At 45.7% G+C, this 20,757-nt stretch overlaps 1 protein-coding gene across 4 annotated transcripts; it reads left to right on the top strand.

Moving 5' to 3' along the window:
* Positions 1–12,465: 12,465 nt before the first annotated feature.
* On the top strand, positions 12,466–20,509 carry NR4A2 (nuclear receptor subfamily 4 group A member 2). Of its 4 annotated transcripts, XM_052657813.1 has the most exons (9): positions 12,466–12,627; positions 14,310–14,433; positions 14,918–15,783; positions 16,566–16,695; positions 17,110–17,273; positions 18,167–18,369; positions 18,764–18,780; positions 18,885–18,942; positions 19,069–19,271. In XM_052657813.1, the coding sequence occupies exons 3-9, from the start codon at positions 14,920–14,922 to the stop codon at positions 19,154–19,156; spliced, it is 1,524 nt and encodes a 507-aa protein (XP_052513773.1). In that variant the 5' UTR covers positions 12,466–12,627; positions 14,310–14,433; positions 14,918–14,919; the 3' UTR covers positions 19,157–19,271. The 4 variants fall into 4 exon arrangements, 3 of the variants coding, with proteins under 3 accessions (XP_052513773.1, XP_052513759.1, XP_052513765.1); XR_008201020.1 differs by lacking the exon at positions 18,764–18,780 and having other exon boundaries at positions 19,069–19,103; XM_052657799.1 differs by having other exon boundaries at positions 18,764–18,942; positions 19,069–20,509.
* The last annotated feature ends 248 nt before the right edge of the window (positions 20,510–20,757 follow it).

Here is a 20,757-nt window from a genome sequence, read left to right on the forward strand (position 1 = left end):
GAAGGATGCTGAAGCTGAAACTCCCAATACTTTGGCCACCTCATGCGAGTTGACTCATTGGAAAAGACCCTGATACCGGGAGGGATTGGGGGCAGGAGGAGAAAGGTCCAACAGAGGATGAGATGGCTGGATGGCATCACTGACTTGATGGACATGAGTTTGGGTAAACTCCGGGAGTTGATAATGGACAGGGAGGCCTGGTATGCTGTGATTCATGGGGTCGAAAAGAGTCAGACACAACTGAGCGACTGAACTGAACTGAACTGAATGTAGGATGTATGTTTCAATGCTACTCTTTTAATTTGTCCCATCCCCCCACCCCCCCAAATCTGTTCTCTTACTCTAAAAGTTTAAGTTCCATTCCACGGCTGCATGAAAAAAGGATAAGAAATAAGCAAAAGAGTTTAAAACTATGTGAGAAATTGAAAGTTTCAGAAAAGTAGCAGTGAAAGAAAAATACCTCTTTATAAGCTCCAGAAGAAAGAACTTTAAGATGAAATTAAATCAGAGATACAGAACATTTTATGGAAATGGGAGACAGATGTGCTTTTGGAACCGGGAAAATACTGGTTAACTTTTAGTTGCGATCACACTTTGGTGGTGTCTATGTGAAGCAAATGCTTTGGCTCTAAACTTGTTTCTTCTGCTTTTATGTTTTCTGCCTTCCCCAACCTGAAGACAGGAGAATGAGGTAAATTTTGACTCTCTGGTGGTCAACGAGCTAACTTTTGCTTGTCTCATAAATACTGCTGATGGATAAACAATTTAATGTCTTTCAATTGAAAACTTCCTCCTAAAGACCATACAAGCCAGGTTTGGGGGCAAAATTGGAGAAAGTGGTCCTTGAATATTTTGCTACTCATAATTTATTCACTCATGTGCTGAATATGACATTGGAAAGGGCCTAAGACATCATCAGACCATAACTGTGTTTGCTGTCATTTGTACAAAGCAAATAGTGACAACTATTTTTTCCTCTTAATATAGTTTTAATGATAGAGATGAATTCATTCTTTTTCTTTAGTAGTCCTAATATATTTTCTTTCTGAAAAATGTACGACATAATAAACTACAGGAAGATTGAATAATTCTGTATTTGGTTACCTTTTTTCCATAAGACACATTAGTAACTTTACACCTGAACCCAGTTATAGCCTTTAGAATCCTACAATGCTAGTGTTGAAAGGGGCTTAGAAACCACTTGTCCTTCATTTTGGAGATGAGGAATCTGAAGCAGAGACAATTTCTGCAAGAAGGCATAGAGAGAAGCAATGAAAATATAACTAAAACCTGAAAACCGGCTCAGGCAATTCTTCACTATATTATTTTGTCCTGATTGTGAGCCAAGAACCACTTTCTCAGCCCCTTTAATTCACTCTATCCATGCCTGGTCACTTCAAAACTTTGCTGGCTTCTGCAAATTACGTATCAGCATCCCAGAAAATGTGGAGTTCATACACCTGAGATCTTTTGCTCAAGAAGAACTACTATTCTTATTTAATAGACTAAATGGTGGTTCCTGGAACAAACAGACTGCCTCCAGTTGTATATGCGCACCATGATAGAAAGCAGGAGTGTCCAGATGTGGGACAGAATGGCCTAAATATGGTAGCTAGAACAGAAAGTCCCAAGGGCCAAAAAAAAAAAAAATTACTTATAGAGAAAGCCCCCTTTAAATGGCAGCACTGATGAAAGCTAGGACGTTGAAAGATTATAGACTTTGGAAACTTCAAATGTTCAGTGTTCAAGGCCTACGGTATGTTCAAGGCCAAAAAGAGTACGAAGGCTCTAGGACTAAATGCATGAGTCATGGAATTCACGCCCACGCTGATTCTACTGCACACTTTATACAACTACCCAAATGAAAACAGTAACACAGGCCTGGCCCCATAAAAACCTATGTAAGTAATCCCGGTGGACTTTAGGAAAAAAAGCATACTGTCCAGATAGGATGTAGGCAGGACTCAATGAGATGCAAACATAGGTATATACTTTAAAATACGCTAGATGAGGACGTTTAACGGGGAAGTTTTTGTTTTGAATAAAGAGTTTATTGCCATAAACACACCGCACCTGAACTAGGAAAGGGTGTGAGAAAGCGGAGCAAGCATCAAGTTGTGTAAATCAACGTGGGAGTAACTCAGCGACCTGTTAACTCGTTGCCAAGTTCCCGGCGCCAGCCCTTTCCCGGGTGTGGAAGGAGGCCTCCTCTTGCCCGGGAGGAGAGGCATGGGTCTCGACCCCGGGATCTTCCCGCCGGCTCTGCTAGGTCCTTCCCACACGCGCGCGCGGCTCCGGGCTAGGCAGGCCGGGGCGGGGACAAGAGAGTACAGAGGGAAGGGCCGAGGGCGGTCAGAGAGGGCGGAGGGAAGCCGAGGAGGAGGGCGGCGGGCGGTTTTATTGTTTCCTTTCGCCCTCCTCCTCCCGCGCCTCGGCCCGGCGTCACTGGAAAGCAGCCCGGGCCGCCCGGCGGCGGGTTATTTATAGCGCGGGCTGCGCGCGCGTCACGGAGCCCGGCCCGACTGACGGGGCCGCTGACGCGCTTGGCCGCGGGGCCGAGTCCGCGGGGCTGCGCGCCGGGCGCCGGCGACAATGGGGTTCTGTGTGTGCAGCTGCCGTCGCCGCTGGGGGCCGGGGGAGGGGGGCGGGCAGCCGCTCCCCGACCCCCCCTTCCTCTCGCCCGCGACCCCCCGAAAGGTAACCGGCCTCTTCTGCCCCTGGCCGGGCCCCGCCAGCTGCTTTTCTCTTTTCTTTTTAAAAAATTTAATCAGTAAGTTTCCCTCGCCCCAACCGCTTCCATTCCCGTCCCCCCCCCCCCCCCCCCCCCCCCCCCCGCTTTCCCTTCTGGCCCCGCAACATGACGAGACAGGGGGCTTTAGCCGGCCGGGGGCGACCGCTTTGTGCGTCCCGGGGAGCGAGACCCGCCCAAGGCGCGCCCAGCGGGGGACGCGGTGACCGAGGGGCCGGGAGCGCCGGGCAGGTAACGTATCCTGGACCAGGAGCGGGGGCTTTGTTTGGGTCGGGGGAGGGGAGTTGGGGTGGGTGTGGACGCCGGGCAGCCCTTCTGGGACCCTTGTCTCCCCTCCACTCCCCGTTCTCCGCCCCGCTGGCCGGCGCGCAGGAAGCCAACCTGGGTGTGTGGCGCGAGAAGCGAAAGAGAAACTCCTGCGTGACTAGCGGAGGCTCCTTCGAGAGGCCAGGACGCTAGAGGCCCCCACCCCCCATCCGCCGCCGCCCCTCCCCCTCCCGCTCCTCCTCCTCGCCGGGGACTTCGGAGCCCTCCCCTCGCCCTCCCCGCCCCCGCCCCGCGGAAGGAGGGGCTGGCGAGGATTTTAGGGACTTCCTGGGACACGGAGACCGGCTCTGAACCATCCCCTTTCAGCCGTCGGGAGCTGGGCAAGCTAGCTCTGGAGCCTCTCGCACGTGGCAGGCAGGCAGAGAACTTGCTGTGCCTTCTAGGAAATTGCAGTCGATTTGTAATGCAGTTTCGCTAATTGGGAGTTCAAAATTAAACTTTAATAAAGCATTTGTGTCGTCTCGTCTAATTGTGAAAGCTTCCATCCGTCCTGGTAGATAGACTCTGAGTCTCAAGTTAATGGCGCTAAGCTAGATTTCCCCCCAAGTACAATTCCGTCAGCCGGCGTCGGCGCAGCTGGATTTCCGTTAGGTACAGATGTTGCTAATGGCAGCTTAAGCACGGATGGGCAGATAGCATACGGAATGCAACATGTTGCCATATGGTTCCGTTAGCCTTTCACCTCCAGGGATATCAATCACATATATTCAGGGAGGAACTTAATGACTCTCTGAACGGCAAAATGAATTACCTGGTACAATTTATATCCCTTGACCTGATACGTTATAACAACAGGAAGATAGCATCCCACAGTTTCTGTGGTATGAATTGAACTTCAGAGCTACATTTCAAATTTTATAACATCTATTTGTAGTGTGAGGGGCTCTGTGAAACCATTCTGGCTGAAAAAATCCCTTTCTGTATTGTCCTTCTTCCCCCGCCCCCCCCCCCCCTTATAGTTTATAAAAGTTTAGCGAAACTGTTGTCTTGGTAATTGCCAATCAGCTGACCAAATACTAATTGAAGAGAGTATGGAGAAATAGGGAAATACGATTTCCAGAGCTAGTTACTTAAGAGCAATCATCAGGAACACCATATTTTCATAACTCCCCAAATTAAAGTTCTCCCAAGAAAAATCTATTTTGTGAATCGTTCCACTATAACTCCTAAATCCATTTATTAACTCTTTGAAATTCTGTTTTTTTAATACTTCACTCTTAGGAAAGTAACTTACAAAAATGTACTCAAAAATATGAAATATAGGGACCTCAGCAAAGTTTCTATTCCCTCCCCGGCAATCCACACCCTCAACTATGCGGGTACCTGAACTTGAATTCTGTCTGTGGTGGTACTGGTGGTTTGTTTTTTTTTCTTCCGAACATGTCAGTGATAGCATACTGAAGTCACTGTTAGATCCTAGTAGAATGATTCTGTAATATTTCCCAGGTCTTTTAAAAAATATCCTGGTGATTAATAAAATGTTTGACTGGCTCTAATTTCAGATTATAAACATGGTTGTCTTTTCCTGTATCCCTCCTTTTTCCTTCACTAATACAGAAAGGCAACCTTGCAAGACAAGAAACTTAAGGGTAAACAAAGTAAAATGCTACAACTCTTAAAAAACTTTTTCCTATTAAGGGATATATGAAAGCTGTGGGCGTACTATCTTTTAAAAGATTTTGCTTCCAACAATACATAAACCACATTAATTCATGTGAACTGATAAACGGGTAATACACAAAATAGACATAGTCTGAAAACATATTCAGTCATACAAGTTTCATAACTCATTTTTAAATTACAAGATAACATCTTTTTTCTTTTTGTAATAGGTAATGATTTGCTTGAGTCTGGCAATGATTTTGATAATTATGAAATAATATAAGATCTTTTGTGTATGTAAATAGAAAATTTTATACAGAACAAAATAAGATATATCTGAGTTATGACAGCCCTTACTGGAGACTGTTTTGGGGTAATCTTTTAATGGCTGAAATTGTATTTCTCTGTAGCATCAGCATTCAATGAGTTTTAACCTTGATCTGTAGTGAGGCTGTTAATCATGACTACATCTCCATGACTTCTGAATAGGTTGTGAGTGTGTCCTTTAATCAGTCACACAGAACTCGCCTTATAAAGCTGTTATTGTCATGAGCAGATACTGCAGGCTTTTGTCAAGCCCAGTGATTATTAACGTTTTCGTTCTTCAAAAGCCAGGCTGAAAGTCCTGCTGTGCTTTATTTCACAATTCAAGTCCATTAGTACATAAAATCCTAAGCAGCAATATTTGCCTTTTCTCAAGTTAAAATATTACATACATTGTTCATAATTTCAGGCCCATTTGTGGACAAAAACTACGTGTGTATTTGGTATACATATATAGTAACAAAAACAAGATGTGCATCTTGCATCATGACTTATTTGAAGTGAAGATTTGATGGATGTCCATTGTTACTCTAGATGAGGTGGCTGGCTGCCAAGGCGATCCCTCTAGCTTGAAAGTACTGGCATTGTTATTGTCTATCAGGGAATCCCTTTCTAATTTTTAAGCCCCTAACTTCACCTCCCTCTTTGAATATGGCCCTTCCATACTGCTAATCTGAGAATTTGTTTGAATGTGAAAACTTTTGAAAATGTGTTTATATTGGCCAAGATTTTCATCAGTATTTCTGGTTGCCTGCTGGTTTATCTTGAGCTGGCAAGTATATTTTAACTGAAAGTGAAGAAATACTGTCAGGACAAGCTATATTCCCCATGCTCTGAGTAATTTTAATTGTGATGTAATCCTCGGTGCTTTCTTATCTTTTTTACTTATGAATGTATTTTAAATTATTTAAGATAGGACAGATTTACGCCTTTCTCAAGGTAATATGGAACAAGTTATGGATAGGCATTAGGCCTCTATTAGAACACGTCATTCGAGTGGGTGGGGGTGGGGAGGAGACCCTCAGGAAAGAGTATACAGGCCCACTGCACTGGCCCTGTTTGCTTTTCAAATTTAAAACCCATATTGCTGTGTTGGAAACTTGTTTCTCTTTTATAACCTTTCATTTCAATTAAAAAAAAAAATTGTCAATCTGTAAATATTTAACCAGCCAAGCAGGAAACAGTCTTTTATTCTCAACTATATGCAGCTTTGTTTTTTTCTGGGTTAGTGTGAGGGCCATGTAAATACATAAAAATTTGATTTGGTTTTCCTCACTTTGAAGATTGGCAGAGGCTTCTTTAGTTAATCTTGTTCTATTTCATGTTCTGTATTCAGATATTGAAATACAGTATTTTTATACATTTATAAGATTGTGTTTGCATTTATTTATGTTTCTTTTTTTAAAGCATGTAGCCTTGAATGTTTGTTCTACTTTTTTTTTTCTTCACATCATTACTCTGGTACTGCTTGATGTAACTTGATTAGCTCCCTCCCCAGTCATGATTGGTAATTAAAATAGGCATTAAAATTAGTCACTTAGCAATTTTGCTGTTCAATTGGCAATTAAATTACTTAATTGCAATTAAAGTCCTAATTTTAATTGGCAAAATGATAGATGTAGATTTAAGATAATATGTATAAATACTTTAATAAGTGTCTATATAAGGATTACTTAATTACTCAACTTCAAGTTTATGCTGTTAACTTTAGAACTTTTAAGTGAGCAATGAAATTTATATTACATCTATTCAAAGAATATGGTAATTAGATTTATTACTTATCACTATAAGGGTCCTTGCTATAAGTTACTTTTGTAATGTTAAAATTGTAGGCTTGTTAATTGCAGAATTATGTTGAAGAAGAGGGCATATATGTCTTTGTCATATCAATAACATGTCTTCAGTTTTTATAAAATTGAAAAGTTGCTATAAGCCAGGAACTGGCTGAGGAAAAAAAGGTGGTTATTTTATCATTAAAGGTAAAATTAAAAACTAGCTAGCTGTTACATACCATGAAGAATCTTGCAAAGTGTATGTGTTTTATCTACTAAAAGAAAATCCTACATAGTACTTTGATAGTTACTGATGTTATTAGCTACTGTTACAATTTCAAATGCCCTTGGTGTTTTCTTAGCATATAGCACCTTATTCTCAAAACCTTTAAAGCATTTTTCAGGACTTTGTACCTTTTAATGACTCCCATGTTTAGTGAAATTAGCAATAAAATTTAAAACCAAAGTAACCCTTCCTTACTTAATCAAAAAGAAGTCTTACATAAGAAAATATTGGAGGTTGCTAGGTGTGGGAGGAGGGGAGAATGGAGAATTATTGTTAAATGGTTAGAGTTAAGAGTTTTATAAGATTAAGAGGTGAGTAGTGGTGATGAGTGCACAACAGGATGACTGTATTTAACACGACTAAACTGTACATTTAAAATCGTAAGATGGTTATTTTTATTTGTGTTTTACCACAGTAACAAAAAAAAGTATTAAGTGGTTAATTTAAAAGTATTTAGGAGTAGTTACTGAGAGTCAGGAATTAGAGAAAAGATGAAGGATTTTTATTATGCAAAATACTTTTTGAGTGGCATGAGGTTTTACCATATGTTCAGTTTTATAATTTTAATTTACAAGTAGATGCTTCTAGAAAAAATGAGAGCTGTTTTCTTCTGCACATCTTTACACATTTCTAGAACTGAGTTCTATATCAAAGTAAAAATCAATTTTTAAAATCTTTGGATTAAGTGATTTGGGGTGAAAAATGGGCTGGGTAAAACTGAGTAAAAGCCACAACTACCCAAAATGTAAATTACCAGCTAAGCATTTTACTTATTCTCTAGGCATCTCATAGAAAAGGAAAAAATAATTGGTTGATTAATATCTTTTTAATGCTAGTGAAATGGCAAAGTAAATAACCAGAAACCTCCCATATTAAAAAGTGATTTTGTATTTTCAGAAACTGAGATTTTTTTTTCAAAGTGAAAATTTCTATCACTAATATAAAACTGAATGACAACAAATGACATGAAATTTGTCCAAATATAACCTAAAATAATTTCATTTTTATGCTTAACATAGATTCCATTAACTAATGTTATGAAATTTCTTCAAGTTGATTCTTATAGCGTAACAGTTGTGTCTGTTTACTATATTTTAACCGTGAGACCTAAGGGCTACTCTGAGTACATTTGGGGAGAATAGTGAAATAAATCCCTGAAGATCCCTTTCCCATGAATTATGATAGAGAATCCTTATGGAATTAAGGATTCCATAGAATTAAGAATTAAATCCATGTTTGCTTTCTAAATCATACCAAAAATCTCAGTTTTATTAAATATAATCTGCTTAGCCTTGCATAAAATAAAATGCTTAGATTTAGATTTGAGTATGTATCATTTACATTGTTTTTTATGAAAATGTTATATATATACACCAATATGTTCTGCTTCATACTGGCTAATATCATAAAAGATAATATTATTTTCCTGTGTGCTTTTTCTGAGGTCATATAATACTGTATATTGACAGAAATAATAATATTGTAATTTTAGTTGGTTTCAAAAAAGGAGCTCTTACAGGTAGGATCAGTTTTTATACCCATTTATTTTAAATTGTTAAAAATACTGACCTTCATTTGGGGTAACTTTATGTATTTATACATGGCAATAATTTAAGGTTATATCAGATTCTGGGCCCTGAAAGAAACATTGTTGTCATTTTAATTGAGTTATAAAGTAGTTTATATTCAAGAATCTATTTACGTTCAAGAATCTTGTAGGATTGCAGTCATATAAATGCAGAATTTCAGTTTCTTTTAGCCTAGAGCATCATTTGAACGTTTTCTAAAAGGTTGTTCAATTCTACATTTTGATTCCATTATATGTGTAATTAAACCTCTATGCACAAAAGCATTCTCTTATGTACTAGCAAATACACCCACAGGAATCCTCTTCTAAACTATAATTTATTTAAACATGTAATCATAGGATTTTAAAACATGCTTTCATTTTTCCAAACTATATGCCAATTTGAACTGCTTGGTGATAAAATGAAACATTTTATTAACATTTTGATTTTTTTTTTTCCTCTGTGACCTGACAGTGAGTTAAATACGGGTGGGCGGAAATAAAGAAAATCTATTGTGAACCTAATTCCAGTGTTAAACTGTTTCCCTTTTTGAGAAAAATAGAAGAGAATCAAAGATTTGTAGTTATTTATAAATTCCAGCAGAATATGAATGTCTGGGCCTGCTGCAGGATCTTCTGGAGCTTGACTAAGTAGTAAATAGCTAGGGGTGTGTGTGTTTGTGTGTGTTCGCGGGCGCGCTTGTGCGTGTATTTGTATGACGGTGTGTGCTTGTGTGTGTTTGTGTGATGGTGTGTGTGTGCTTGTGCATGTGTTTGTGTGATGGATCATCCTGAATGTTGTGGAGTCAGGCCCCCTACTGACAGCATCAGTCAATTACAGACATTGGCCCTTTTACTGAGACCTGTTCCTTTCATGAGAATCTGTTGGGGACACAAGAGTCTGGTGTTTTGAGCGTGGTGGTTCTCTTTTACACTTTCTAATGTCTACCGGATCCTTTCCACCCGGAGCACATCTGAGCCCTACCAAAAACGCCAACCCAAAAAACAGCTTATCCAGTAAGTGGTTTAAGAGTATCGGTCTTGATTCTGATGTGTCTTAATAAGAAGACACACTTCCTAGCAGCTATTGTAGAATAGGGCTTGAGGAGGAGAGAACTCATATGGATTGTAGAAAAGAAGGCCAAAAAGCCACTTCTTTCCCCTCGCATGTTGATGTTATATTCGATTCATTCCCAGTTACTAATAATTGTTAACAATAAGCTGCTGTGAAAACTGCGTTTCGATCTTGGGCGCATAAAAGACTTGAGCGAAGGCTGTTACCAAGAAGCCAGACTCGACAGGTTGCTGTGACAGAATAATGCTTCATATTACAGTGTTTGTCTTCTTGGAGTTCACTTTAAGAACTCCAGCACACCTTTTCCATTCACTGGGAGAGAATTTTCAAACTGTCCGCAGACTCACCCCGGGCTAAAGCCAATTGTTTTTAAAAATGGTTTAAGGGAGGAGGAGCGTGTGGAGGGAATGCACCTCCTTAAGATCTGCATATTTGTGTTTGGAGAGTGGTGGTTACAACCTTAAAGTTCTCCTGGCACCCGCCTTCCTAGAAATATATTAAAAAATAATAACTGCCACCCCAGCATGGCTGCACTTGAGTTTCCGACTGCCTGAAAATAGCTGCTGGGAGCCTGGCCCACCGCTGGGATCAAGGAAAGCACCCTCAGGCCGCGCCCTGCTCCCTTGCGGAAGGGGAAGGGAACCCGGGAGGGCGCCACAGAGCTAGCGCTGCTGCTATTTTGGGCCCAGCTGGGCGGGTGCGTCAATGCCTGCGCCCCTGCGTCACCGCCACCCCCACCCCTTTCCTTCTCTCCGGCTCTCCAAACTCTCACTTTTTCCCTTTCGTTCGCGTGGAATCGCTTCTGCCCACAGGGCGCTGACGCTACCCAGCTCATGCTAATAAGCTATTCTTCCCCCTCCTCCCCTCATCCCCCTACTTGCACACCCTCACCCGCCACCACAACACGCCCCCTCCAATACACACACACACACACACACACACACACACACACACATTCTCACACTTCCTGGTTTTATTTTTTCTCTTGCCCGCTAGGGCACCGCCGAGCCGCTACGGCGGCAGCAGCGGCAGTCGCAACATCTGGGGGAACTTAAGGTGGTCACGTAGGTTTTCCCGAGGCTGCAGCGCGGAAGAGCCTGTGGCTTCTCCGGGCACTTGATGGCAATGCCTCTCCAGGCACTTGATGGCAATGCCTCTCCGGCCGCCGAGGAGCAGGAGCGGCGGGAGCGGGCAAAGGCGGGGGCTGGGGGTGCAGATTAGGACTGAGCGGCTCCGGGACTTGGAGAGTTCCCAGGCACTTTCGCCCCGCCTGTACTGGGAACATCAGGATGAAGGGTGCAAAGGGGTCCCGCAGCCACACCAAGAGGGAGGGGCGGCTGCAAATCTTCGCGGGCGGATGAAGGGGACGCCTCCGAACCCTCCCTCCCCGGGTGGCTCCCCCCGCTCCACTGGAGAAGTCCCAAAGCCGGGCCAGCTCGGGTCCAGGAACCAGGAAGCGGGCTAACGCCCGGGAGAATCTTGTTTCTTTGCTGGAGAGCGCCTTGTGCCCTCAGTCTGGAGGGTGGATTGCCTTGCGAATGGGAGTCGGCGGAAGCTAGGGCGACCACGGGGGTGCGGCGAGCTCCGGCCGCCTGCCGGGCCCTCTCCTGGGAGAGCTGAAACCACACAAAGTGCGCTTCGTCGAGATCCAGCCAGCTTCGTCCTGTGTGTCCCCGGGTTTAATCTTGCCCCCTTGGCTCTCAGATTGTGGCTTCCAGAGCCCTGGTGCTTCAGAAGAGGGTCGATTTATTTTCCTAAAACTCGTGAAAAGGCACGAGTTGATGGGCACCCAGGAGTGTCGAAGTATGACAGTTGGTAAAAGGTGAGACTAAAGCACCTTTCTGCAGAACACACCTGTTGCCCGTTGCTCGGCTGCATTGTCGGCGAAAGAAAAGAGGGCGACGCTTCACTCTGACTTTTGGGGTCCCTGAAGGGCTGGGTCACGGGTACCCTTTCCTTTTCCCTCCCCTCCCCACGCACCACGTCCTCCCTCGCACGTGAGCCCTGCCAGGAAAGAAGGGAACACAGAAAATAGGCCCTCCTTACTCTTCCACTTTGGAGAGTGTGTGTGTTGGGGCGCGGGGGTGGGATATGCCAGAGGAGAAGGCCAGGGACAGGAAAAGAGAGAAAAGGGGGATGCCCTGGACTAGGGAAATCCCACGCCAATTGTAGGAGCCCTCTGAGCGTTTCGTGTCATGGGACATCTGCACTCACTTCCGCTAACGGGGGTGGCAGTCGTGGGTGGATGAGGTTAGGGCGCTGCCAGGCACGCCCCATCTCGTGCGATTCCAGGTGCGGGTACCTGGCCCACGCTTGGGTTCCCTTCCGCAGGGCTTTTGTTGCACCTTCCCCCACGTGTGAGCTGCCGGGCGGCAGCGATGGCGCGGGGGGGTGGGGTGGGGGGAAGGTGAGGTGAGATGTCGAGGCGCTGCGGGTTGCGCGGACCTGAGTGGAGAGGTCACACCTCTTTCGGAAAAAGAAAAAAAACCTAGCTGGCTACCAAGGTGAACCCTGAACAGTTCCCACCTTAAAATCGGCCCTGCTCGTGACGTCAGGTCGGAAATATACCAAAGCGAGCGCTGGCCAGGAGTCTGGGGAGAGCGGCCGCGCGGCGATTGGGCGGCGGGCCGCTGACGCGCGCTGACGCGCGGAGACTTTAGGTGAATGTTGGCAGCGGCAGCGCGAGCCACATAAACAAAGGCACATTGGCGGCCAGGGCCAGTCCGCCCCGTGGCTCGCGCTAAGCTCCGCGGTCCCGCTCGCTTGCCCAGCCGGCCGCTTTCTCCTGCTCCCTCCCCGCTCTCGGTGCCGCGATTCCCTTCGCCCCTCTCGCCCACCCCTCCCCGACCCTGCCACCCAGACTCCCGGAGGGAACTACACTTCGGCCGAGTTGAATGAATGAAGAGAGACGCAGAGAACTCCTAAGTGAGTAGGTGCGGCTGGCACAGCTCGCCTTCTATTATCCTTCTTTCTTCTTTTGCACGTCTCTTCTTTCCGTTTGTCTGGTGCAGGTTCTCTGGAAGTGGGCGCCGGAGGCGCGGAGTGCGACTAGGGCCGGAGGATGGGGAGTAGGTGTGCGCAGCTCCAGAGGGCATTTGTCGGAACTCCTGCTTTGCCACCCAGCAGAGGCTTCCTGGCTCCTCATTGGTGGACGTGAAGGGAGCTTGCACAGTTTGGGGAGCTGCGGACTTGCCCGCGGAAATGTGCGCAAAGTTTGCTCTTAGTGCGGAATTGATTTAGGTCTTTGGACACGTAGACTCCCAAGTCCTGTGTATAAGAGGGGCCTGGATGCGGCCCAGAAGGTGACAGGGAGAGAGAGTTCTTCAGTTTATGTGTTGCTTGGGAACTGTGTCACCGCGGCTGGACAAGCGTGCCCGTGTTTCCTGGGTATTGTTGAGTGAGGAGAGGTGGTTGGTAGAGTGACCTGTTATTAAGTTGCTTGAAAATTTCTGGTTTCCACGTGTGCCGCGTTTGTTTGTGAGTTTGACAGAGAGAGAGACAGAATATTTAGAGTAGTTATGAAGCTGCGGAGTTACCAGAGGGTTAATATCCAGCACAGGCATATCTGTCAAGGGCTGGGGGTGGGGGGTGGTCAAGAGTCCCTTTCTTTCTACTTTTTTCTGGTTACCCTCCCTCCTCCATGGAGCAAGACTATGACGGGGGTGGGGAGTGGGGGAGGAAAAGAGACTTGGATGTTTGGCTTTCGCTTTCTGTTTCATTAGTAATAAAATTGTCTATGCTCTAGAATGCCTTCCAAGTAGGAACATCTGAAAATTACTAGGACAGAAGAATGCCTTGTTCCAGCAAGTAGGCAGATTGTGCAAGACTGGATAGGGAAGGTGCTCAGCTTGCTATGCTGAGAGGTGCTTCTACCACTGGTGCCAATATTGGATAAGCAGTATTTCCCTCTGCAACTCACCTAAGATGCTCTTGACAAAATATGGTCCCCTCTTTCTGCCCCTTGGCCATTAAAGATGAAAGACATTTCCTGGAAAAGTGAATGCCAATTCACCTGTATCCCCAAACCCAGTGCTCAGTCAGAAGCTCTTAGGAAATCCAGATGCTTCCATTCAGATTGCCTTCAGGGCTCCCCAGGCCTTACTAACATTTTGTACCTTCCTAAGGGTGGAGGGAGAGATTGTTTCTACATTTTATATTCTTGACTTCTACTAGATGAAAAGCCAATTTCACCACAGGGGAAAAAAAAATCAGGAGAAGTTTCCAATGCTGTGTTTTATTAAACCCTAGTTTCTTCTTATTTAGTTCTGAATTAAACTAAAATGGAAATGACACTCCCTCCCACTGCCCCACACATACCCAGCAAAGGGGCTAATTTATTTCATCATAAGTATTAACTAAGTACATGGAATAACTTTCCTCCTTTCGAATCCTCTCTCTGCCAAGATTAACACAGTCCATGGGTGAAAATTTCTGTTTCCAGCCATCTCTTTTACACATTCATTTTAACTGCTAAGTTTGATAAAGGCTACAGAGTAATTTCTAATTAAACAATCAAGAAGGGCACAGACGGGCCTGCCTAGTGATACAGATGTCCGGCCAAATCAGTCCAGAAACTCACCCTAAGGCTTCCTGTGTCTTCATTTCAGGGAGGAGATCTGACAGGCTGGGCTCTCCACTGCTCTTCTAAAAATCTTGGAAACTTTGTCCTTCATTGAATTACGACACTGTCCACCTTTAATTTTCTCCAAAACGCCTGTAACTCGGCTGAAGGTTAGTGCCACTTCATTTTTTCCCCCTCCCTTGAGTTCCTTAAACGTCAAGAAACAGGGCAATGCGAGCGATCTTTCCCCGCAAACCCTGCAACTTAAGTTTTTTCCCCAACCCATCGCCTTCGGGAACGAGTTTCTCATTGTGCAATTCAACTTCATTTCTGGATTGAGCTTGCTGAACCCGAGCTTCAGAGGAAAGGCTCCTGGGAACGGGAATACTCCTGAAAGGGGTGAAGGGGGAGACGTTGGAAATATCCGGGAATGGAGACCCTAATAACTTTCCAGTTCAGGGTCTTTATTGGGTCAGCCTTTCCTTGCCCCGCACTGTTCCGATCCGCAGTAATCGCGCTCTCCGCCGTTCCTCTCGCGCCCCTTCTTGCTCTCTGACCGCTGCGGGCTGCCGGTGTAGCTCCAGGTGTACCCGAGCCCGGGAGAAAGTGTTCACTTGACCAGGCTGAGTGTATATTACCCTGTTTCATTTCCAGCCATGCCTTGTGTTCAGGCGCAGTATGGGTCCTCGCCTCAAGGAGCCAGCCCCGCTTCTCAGAGCTACAGTTACCACTCTTCGGGAGAATACAGCTCCGATTTCTTAACTCCAGAGTTTGTCAAGTTTAGCATGGACCTCACCAACACTGAAATCACTGCCACCACTTCTCTCCCCAGCTTCAGTACCTTTATGGACAACTACAGCACAGGCTACGACGTCAAGCCACCTTGCTTGTACCAAATGCCCCTGTCCGGACAGCAGTCCTCCATTAAGGTAGAAGACATTCAGATGCACAACTACCAGCAACACAGCCACCTGCCCCCCCAGTCCGAGGAGATGATGCCGCACTCCGGGTCCGTTTACTACAAGCCCTCCTCGCCCCCGACGCCCACCACCCCGGGCTTCCAGGTGCAGCACAGCCCCATGTGGGACGACCCAGGCTCCCTCCACAACTTCCACCAGAACTACGTGGCCACCACCCACATGATTGAACAGAGGAAAACGCCGGTCTCCCGCCTCTCCCTCTTCTCCTTTAAGCAGTCACCCCCCGGCACCCCCGTGTCTAGCTGCCAGATGCGCTTCGATGGGCCCCTGCACGTCCCCATGAACCCGGAGCCAGCGGGCAGCCACCACGTGGTGGACGGGCAGACCTTCGCCGTGCCCAATCCCATCCGAAAGCCCGCATCCATGGGCTTCCCTGGCCTGCAGATCGGCCACGCGTCGCAGCTGCTCGATACGCAGGTGCCCTCCCCGCCGTCGCGGGGCTCCCCGTCCAACGAAGGGCTGTGCGCTGTGTGCGGCGACAACGCGGCCTGCCAGCACTACGGCGTGCGCACCTGTGAGGGCTGCAAAGGGTTCTTTAAGGTGAGCCAGGTCGGGGGCGGAGGAGGCAGGTAGGGGCCCCCTACTGTCCAGAGCCTCAGAGTGTTTGCTCCGCTGGGGCGCAGGCTGCGGACCCTCACTGGTCCCCGGCAACTCCCTGGATCCTTGGAAGCTGCCTTGCCTCCGCCCCTGGGCTGTGGCAGGGGTTTCTGGGTGCCTGAGAAGGGCAAGTAGGAAGGCGGGGAGACCCGGGGTCGCATCTCCTCACGAGGCCGACCCTGGCCGCCCCCCCGCCTGAAGTTGCTGGAGCTGAGCTGGAAGAGGGTCATTTGCATGTGCTAGGAGCTGTCTTCTTGGTTCAGATTGAAATTGGTTAGGACAGAGAACCGTGTCTGAGCTAACCAAGTGGAACAGAATTCCCTGTGGTCAAATTAAGTGATCTCTTTATTTCGCCATCCTGATTGAATAATCTTATCATTTTAAATAGAGAAGGTCTCTAAGGAATGTAAATAATATGAATGCCCACGAATTTGTATTTACTGAGCGTCTCCTTCTCCTTCTCTTGGCATATAAAACACAGCAAGGAGCGGAAGGTTAGCTCAAATGTTAACGCTATCAATTTTCTTCTGTTAAATGCCCTGGGGGAGGGGAAAGAAAAGAGAGAGAAAGGAAAAAGGGAAAAATAAAAGGAGTTGTGTATGTGTTTGTTTATGGTGAGGGAGTGTGGACCCTGTCCTCTCAGAAATTGTCCCTGGATTCCCTGAATTGTTGGACTTTCAAGAGAAAAAAATTTTTTCCCCGGCCTTTATTGTCTCCTTTTGCAGCGCACGGTCCAAAAAAACGCGAAATACGTGTGTTTAGCAAATAAAAACTGCCCAGTGGACAAGCGGCGCAGGAATCGCTGTCAGTACTGCCGGTTTCAGAAGTGCCTGGCTGTTGGGATGGTCAAAGAAGGTAGGTTGGGACAAACAGCCCACTCCCCAGTATTCGCCTTTGGGAAACTGCTGCCCCTATCCTAACCCCGCTTTCTACTTCCCAGAGCCGGGCGAGGGGAAGTGGAGGGTCTCTCCGGCTTTCTCCCACCCGCCTCTGGCCTCTATGACCAGGCAGCTGCATGCCAGCCCATTCTGCCCAAGAGAAAGCCGCCGGGACCTCCTCGCCTTTAACTATACGACCCATTTGGAAGAAGACATAAAACAACCCCGCATTTTTTATGCTTCTCGTCAGTAAAGGCTTTACAAGCAGTGGGCCCCTGTGCTGCCCGATGCAGGGGCGCCCCCGGCGGCTGTGGCCTTCCCTGGGGAGGGGTCCAGGCGGCAGCTGGGTCCCGCTTGGGGGAGCCGCGCTCACCCGACTGTTCCTTTGCAGTGGTTCGCACCGACAGTTTAAAAGGCCGGAGAGGTCGTTTACCTTCCAAACCGAAGAGCCCCCAGGAGCCCTCTCCCCCTTCGCCCCCGGTGAGTCTGATCAGTGCCCTCGTCAGGGCCCATGTCGACTCCAACCCGGCTATGACCAGCCTGGACTATTCCAGGGTAAGAAGCTGGAGGGGGTTTCATTTGGACAAACCGACAGATGGGCAGGACCCCTTCCCCACACCTGTCAGTAACCCCTCAGGCCCCTCAGACCCAAGGGACAGAGGAGGCATGCAAGGTTCTGGCTTCACTGCTCTGGGCAGGGCCACAGAAGATGGTGTTGCTAGGGGTGTGGACATGACAGGGCAAGGGAAGGAAAAGAAGATGGGCCACAGAGGTCAGATCTCTTTAAGGCCCCTTCCCAGTACCTGGGTGCACACACATACTCAACACACCAGTGCCTCTGATGCCCAAACCAGAGGTGATGCAAAAGCCCCCATTTGGGCTCTACCCCAGTCCTCCAAGGAGAAGCTTGAACTCCCACCTTCTCTGGTGCTGTCAGGGAGAGGGACACCTGCTTGGGGTTGGGGAAGGGGAAGCGAGAGGGTGTCAGGAATGGCAGTGGGTGGGGGAATCAAGTGGTCAGATTCCTCTTTTACCCCAGCTATGAGGTATGTGTGGACTTTAATTGGAGGAAGTATGCCGGGCAACCTAGACGGCACTGCAGTTTTATGAAGATTTGCAAAGGGTGACTCTGCTCAAGACCCACTCCGGGACTGGCATGAATACTAACGTGTCAATTGTTTTGTGGAGATAAGAGTGAACATTTCCCAGGGCTGGTTGGCACTGTATTTAGTCTGTATGAAAATGGTAATTTACATATTTAAAGCAGCGACCTCATAGCACCATCCCTAATTGAATTAATTGCCCTGGAACATCTAATTTCCTTACTGGTCAGAGAGAGGTTTAATTGTTATAAAAACCTGGCTCCCCTACTAGAAATGAGGTTAGCAATTTCACGGGTTATATATTTTAGAGAACCTCATTAAGTGCTTTTTAAAATGAAATTCCAGTTCCAGGCGAACCCTGACTATCAGATGAGTGGAGATGACACCCAGCATATCCAACAATTCTATGATCTCCTGACTGGCTCCATGGAGATCATCAGGGGCTGGGCAGAGAAGATCCCGGGCTTCGCTGACCTGCCCAAAGCTGACCAAGACCTGCTTTTTGAATCGGCTTTCTTAGAACTATTTGTGCTGCGATTAGCCTACAGGTAATGGAAGGCTGGGAATGAAGGAAGAGAGGAATCAAGGAAAAGAGAGAGGAAAAGGGGGAAAGGGGTGGAGGGAGAAAGAGAGGAGAACAGATGTGAAATAAAAGAGAAGATAGGAAGGAAAGGGGAATAGATAAAAGGAAGAGAAGGGAAGCAGTGAGCATAGAAGCCTTGTATCAATAGAATGGAGGTGGGATAGGGGGCGTTCTTGATTGTTATGAAATTAAACCCTTTCAAGGTCCACTGGTCTACGTTTTATTAACTCTTGGGTAATTAGGTGCCTCTTAAATCCCTCATTTATTGCTCTTCAAGTAATTAGTTGTTTAGCCTTTTTTTTTTCTCTCTCTCTCTCTCTCTCTTTTTCTCCCCTCTCTCTCTTTGGTATTAATTGCAGGTCCAACCCAGTGGAGGGTAAACTCATCTTTTGCAATGGGGTGGTCTTGCACAGGTTGCAATGTGTTCGTGGCTTTGGGGAATGGATTGATTCCATTGTTGAATTCTCCTCCAACTTGCAGAATATGAACATCGACATTTCTGCCTTCTCCTGCATTGCTGCCCTGGCTATGGTCACAGGTCAGTACCATAGGCACAGGGCATTTCTCCTCCTGAACTTTCCTTTCCCGCCGATCCTTCCTGGTCCTGTCAGCTAGCTAACTGCTTAGTGCATTCCTCTTTTGTTTCTGATTGTGTTTTCTGCAGAGAGACACGGTCTCAAGGAACCCAAGAGAGTGGAGGAGCTGCAAAACAAGATTGTAAATTGTCTCAAAGACCATGTGACTTTCAATAATGGGGGCTTGAACCGCCCCAACTATTTGTCCAAACTGTTGGGGAAGCTCCCAGAACTCCGTACACTTTGCACACAGGGGCTACAGCGCATTTTCTACCTGAAACTGGAAGATTTGGTACCACCACCAGCAATAATTGACAAACTTTTCCTGGACACTTTACCTTTCTAAGACCTCCTTCCATGCACTTCAGAGAAACTGGAAAGAAACCTAAAACTGTCCAGAGGGGACAAGTGACAAGGGCAGAGAGATCCCCCTGAGCTGTCTCAGCTCTAGTCAGCCCCTCCCCTTCCATACACCCTGACCCTTGATTCCTAAAGAAAAAAACAGAAACAAAAAACACAAAAACTGTTGCTATTTCCTAACCTGCAGGCAGAACCTGAAAGGGCATTTTGGCTCCCGGGCATCTTGGATTTAGAACACGGACTACACACAGTACTGTGGTATAAACTTTTTATTATTAGTTTAAAAATCATTTTATTGTTCAGAAGGAAGATTGCTAATGTGTGACGGAAAACATTTGGCCACATTTGGTTGTTGCAGTTAAAATAAATGTAATACACATACACACACACACACACGCGCTCACACACACATTGTAAGAGGACCCACAAGTATTGCCCTTTAAAAGATTTCAAAGTTTTCTGCTGTAAAGAAAGCTGTAATATATAGTAAAACTAAATGTTACGTGGGTGGCATGAGTTGAAGAAGGCAAAGGCTTGTAAATTTATCCAATGCAGTTTGGCTTTTTAAATTATTTTGTGCCTATTTATGAATAAATATTACAAATTCTAAAAGATAAGTGTGTTTGCAAAAAAAAATAACTACACAAAAAAGGGACAAGCATGTTGATTCTAGGTTGAAAATGTTATAGGCACTTGCTACTTCAGTAATGTCTATATTATATAAATAGTATTTCAGACACTATGTAGTCTGTTAGATTTTATAAAGATTGGTAGTTACCTGAGCTTAAACATTTTCTCAATTGTAAAATAGGTGGGCACAAGTATTACACATCAGAAAATCCTGACAAAAGGGACACATAGTGTTTGTAACACCGTCCAACATTCCTTGTTTGTAAGTGTTGTATGTACCGTTGATGTTGATAAAAGAAAGTTTATATCTGGATTATTTTGTTGTCTAAAGCTAAACAAAACTTGCATGCAGCAGCTTTTGACCGTTTCCAGAGTGCTTATAATATACATAACTCCCTGGAAATTACTGAGCACTTTGAATTTTTTTTTAACGTCTAAGATTGTCAGTTAATATATTATTTTATGTTTGAGTAAGAATTTTAATATTGCCATATTCTGTAGTATTTTTCTTTGTATATTTCCAGTATGGCACATGATATGAATCACTGCCTTTTTTTCTATGGTGTATGACAGTTAGAGATGCTGATTTTTTTTCCTGATAAATTCTTTCTTTGAGAAAGACAATTTTAATGTTTACAACAATAAACTATGTAAATGAACAGAATTTTGTCTTCTTTCTGGGTTAGGTAAAAATGATTACTAAACAGCAGTATACAATAGACAGAGTTGGAGATTGATTTGGGATAGGTCATTTATTCAACATTTGAGTTTCAAACTGACAACCTAGA

This window comes from Budorcas taxicolor, chromosome 2 (assembly GCF_023091745.1).
Source record: "Budorcas taxicolor isolate Tak-1 chromosome 2, Takin1.1, whole genome shotgun sequence".
Taxonomy (NCBI): domain Eukaryota; kingdom Metazoa; phylum Chordata; class Mammalia; order Artiodactyla; family Bovidae; genus Budorcas; species Budorcas taxicolor.

Bases quoted from the DNA above. Each gene is read 5' to 3' on its own strand.
- NR4A2 (XM_052657799.1), top strand. From the start codon at position 14,920: ATGCCTTGTGTTCAGGCGCAGTATGGGTCCTCGCCTCAAGGAGCCAGC. The intron at 15,784-16,565 runs GTGAGCCAGGTC...CTCCTTTTGCAG, and splicing joins GCTGCAAAGGGTTCTTTAAG to CGCACGGTCCAAAAAAACGC. The intron at 17,274-18,166 runs GTAAGAAGCTGG...ATGAAATTCCAG, and splicing joins CCAGCCTGGACTATTCCAGG to TTCCAGGCGAACCCTGACTA.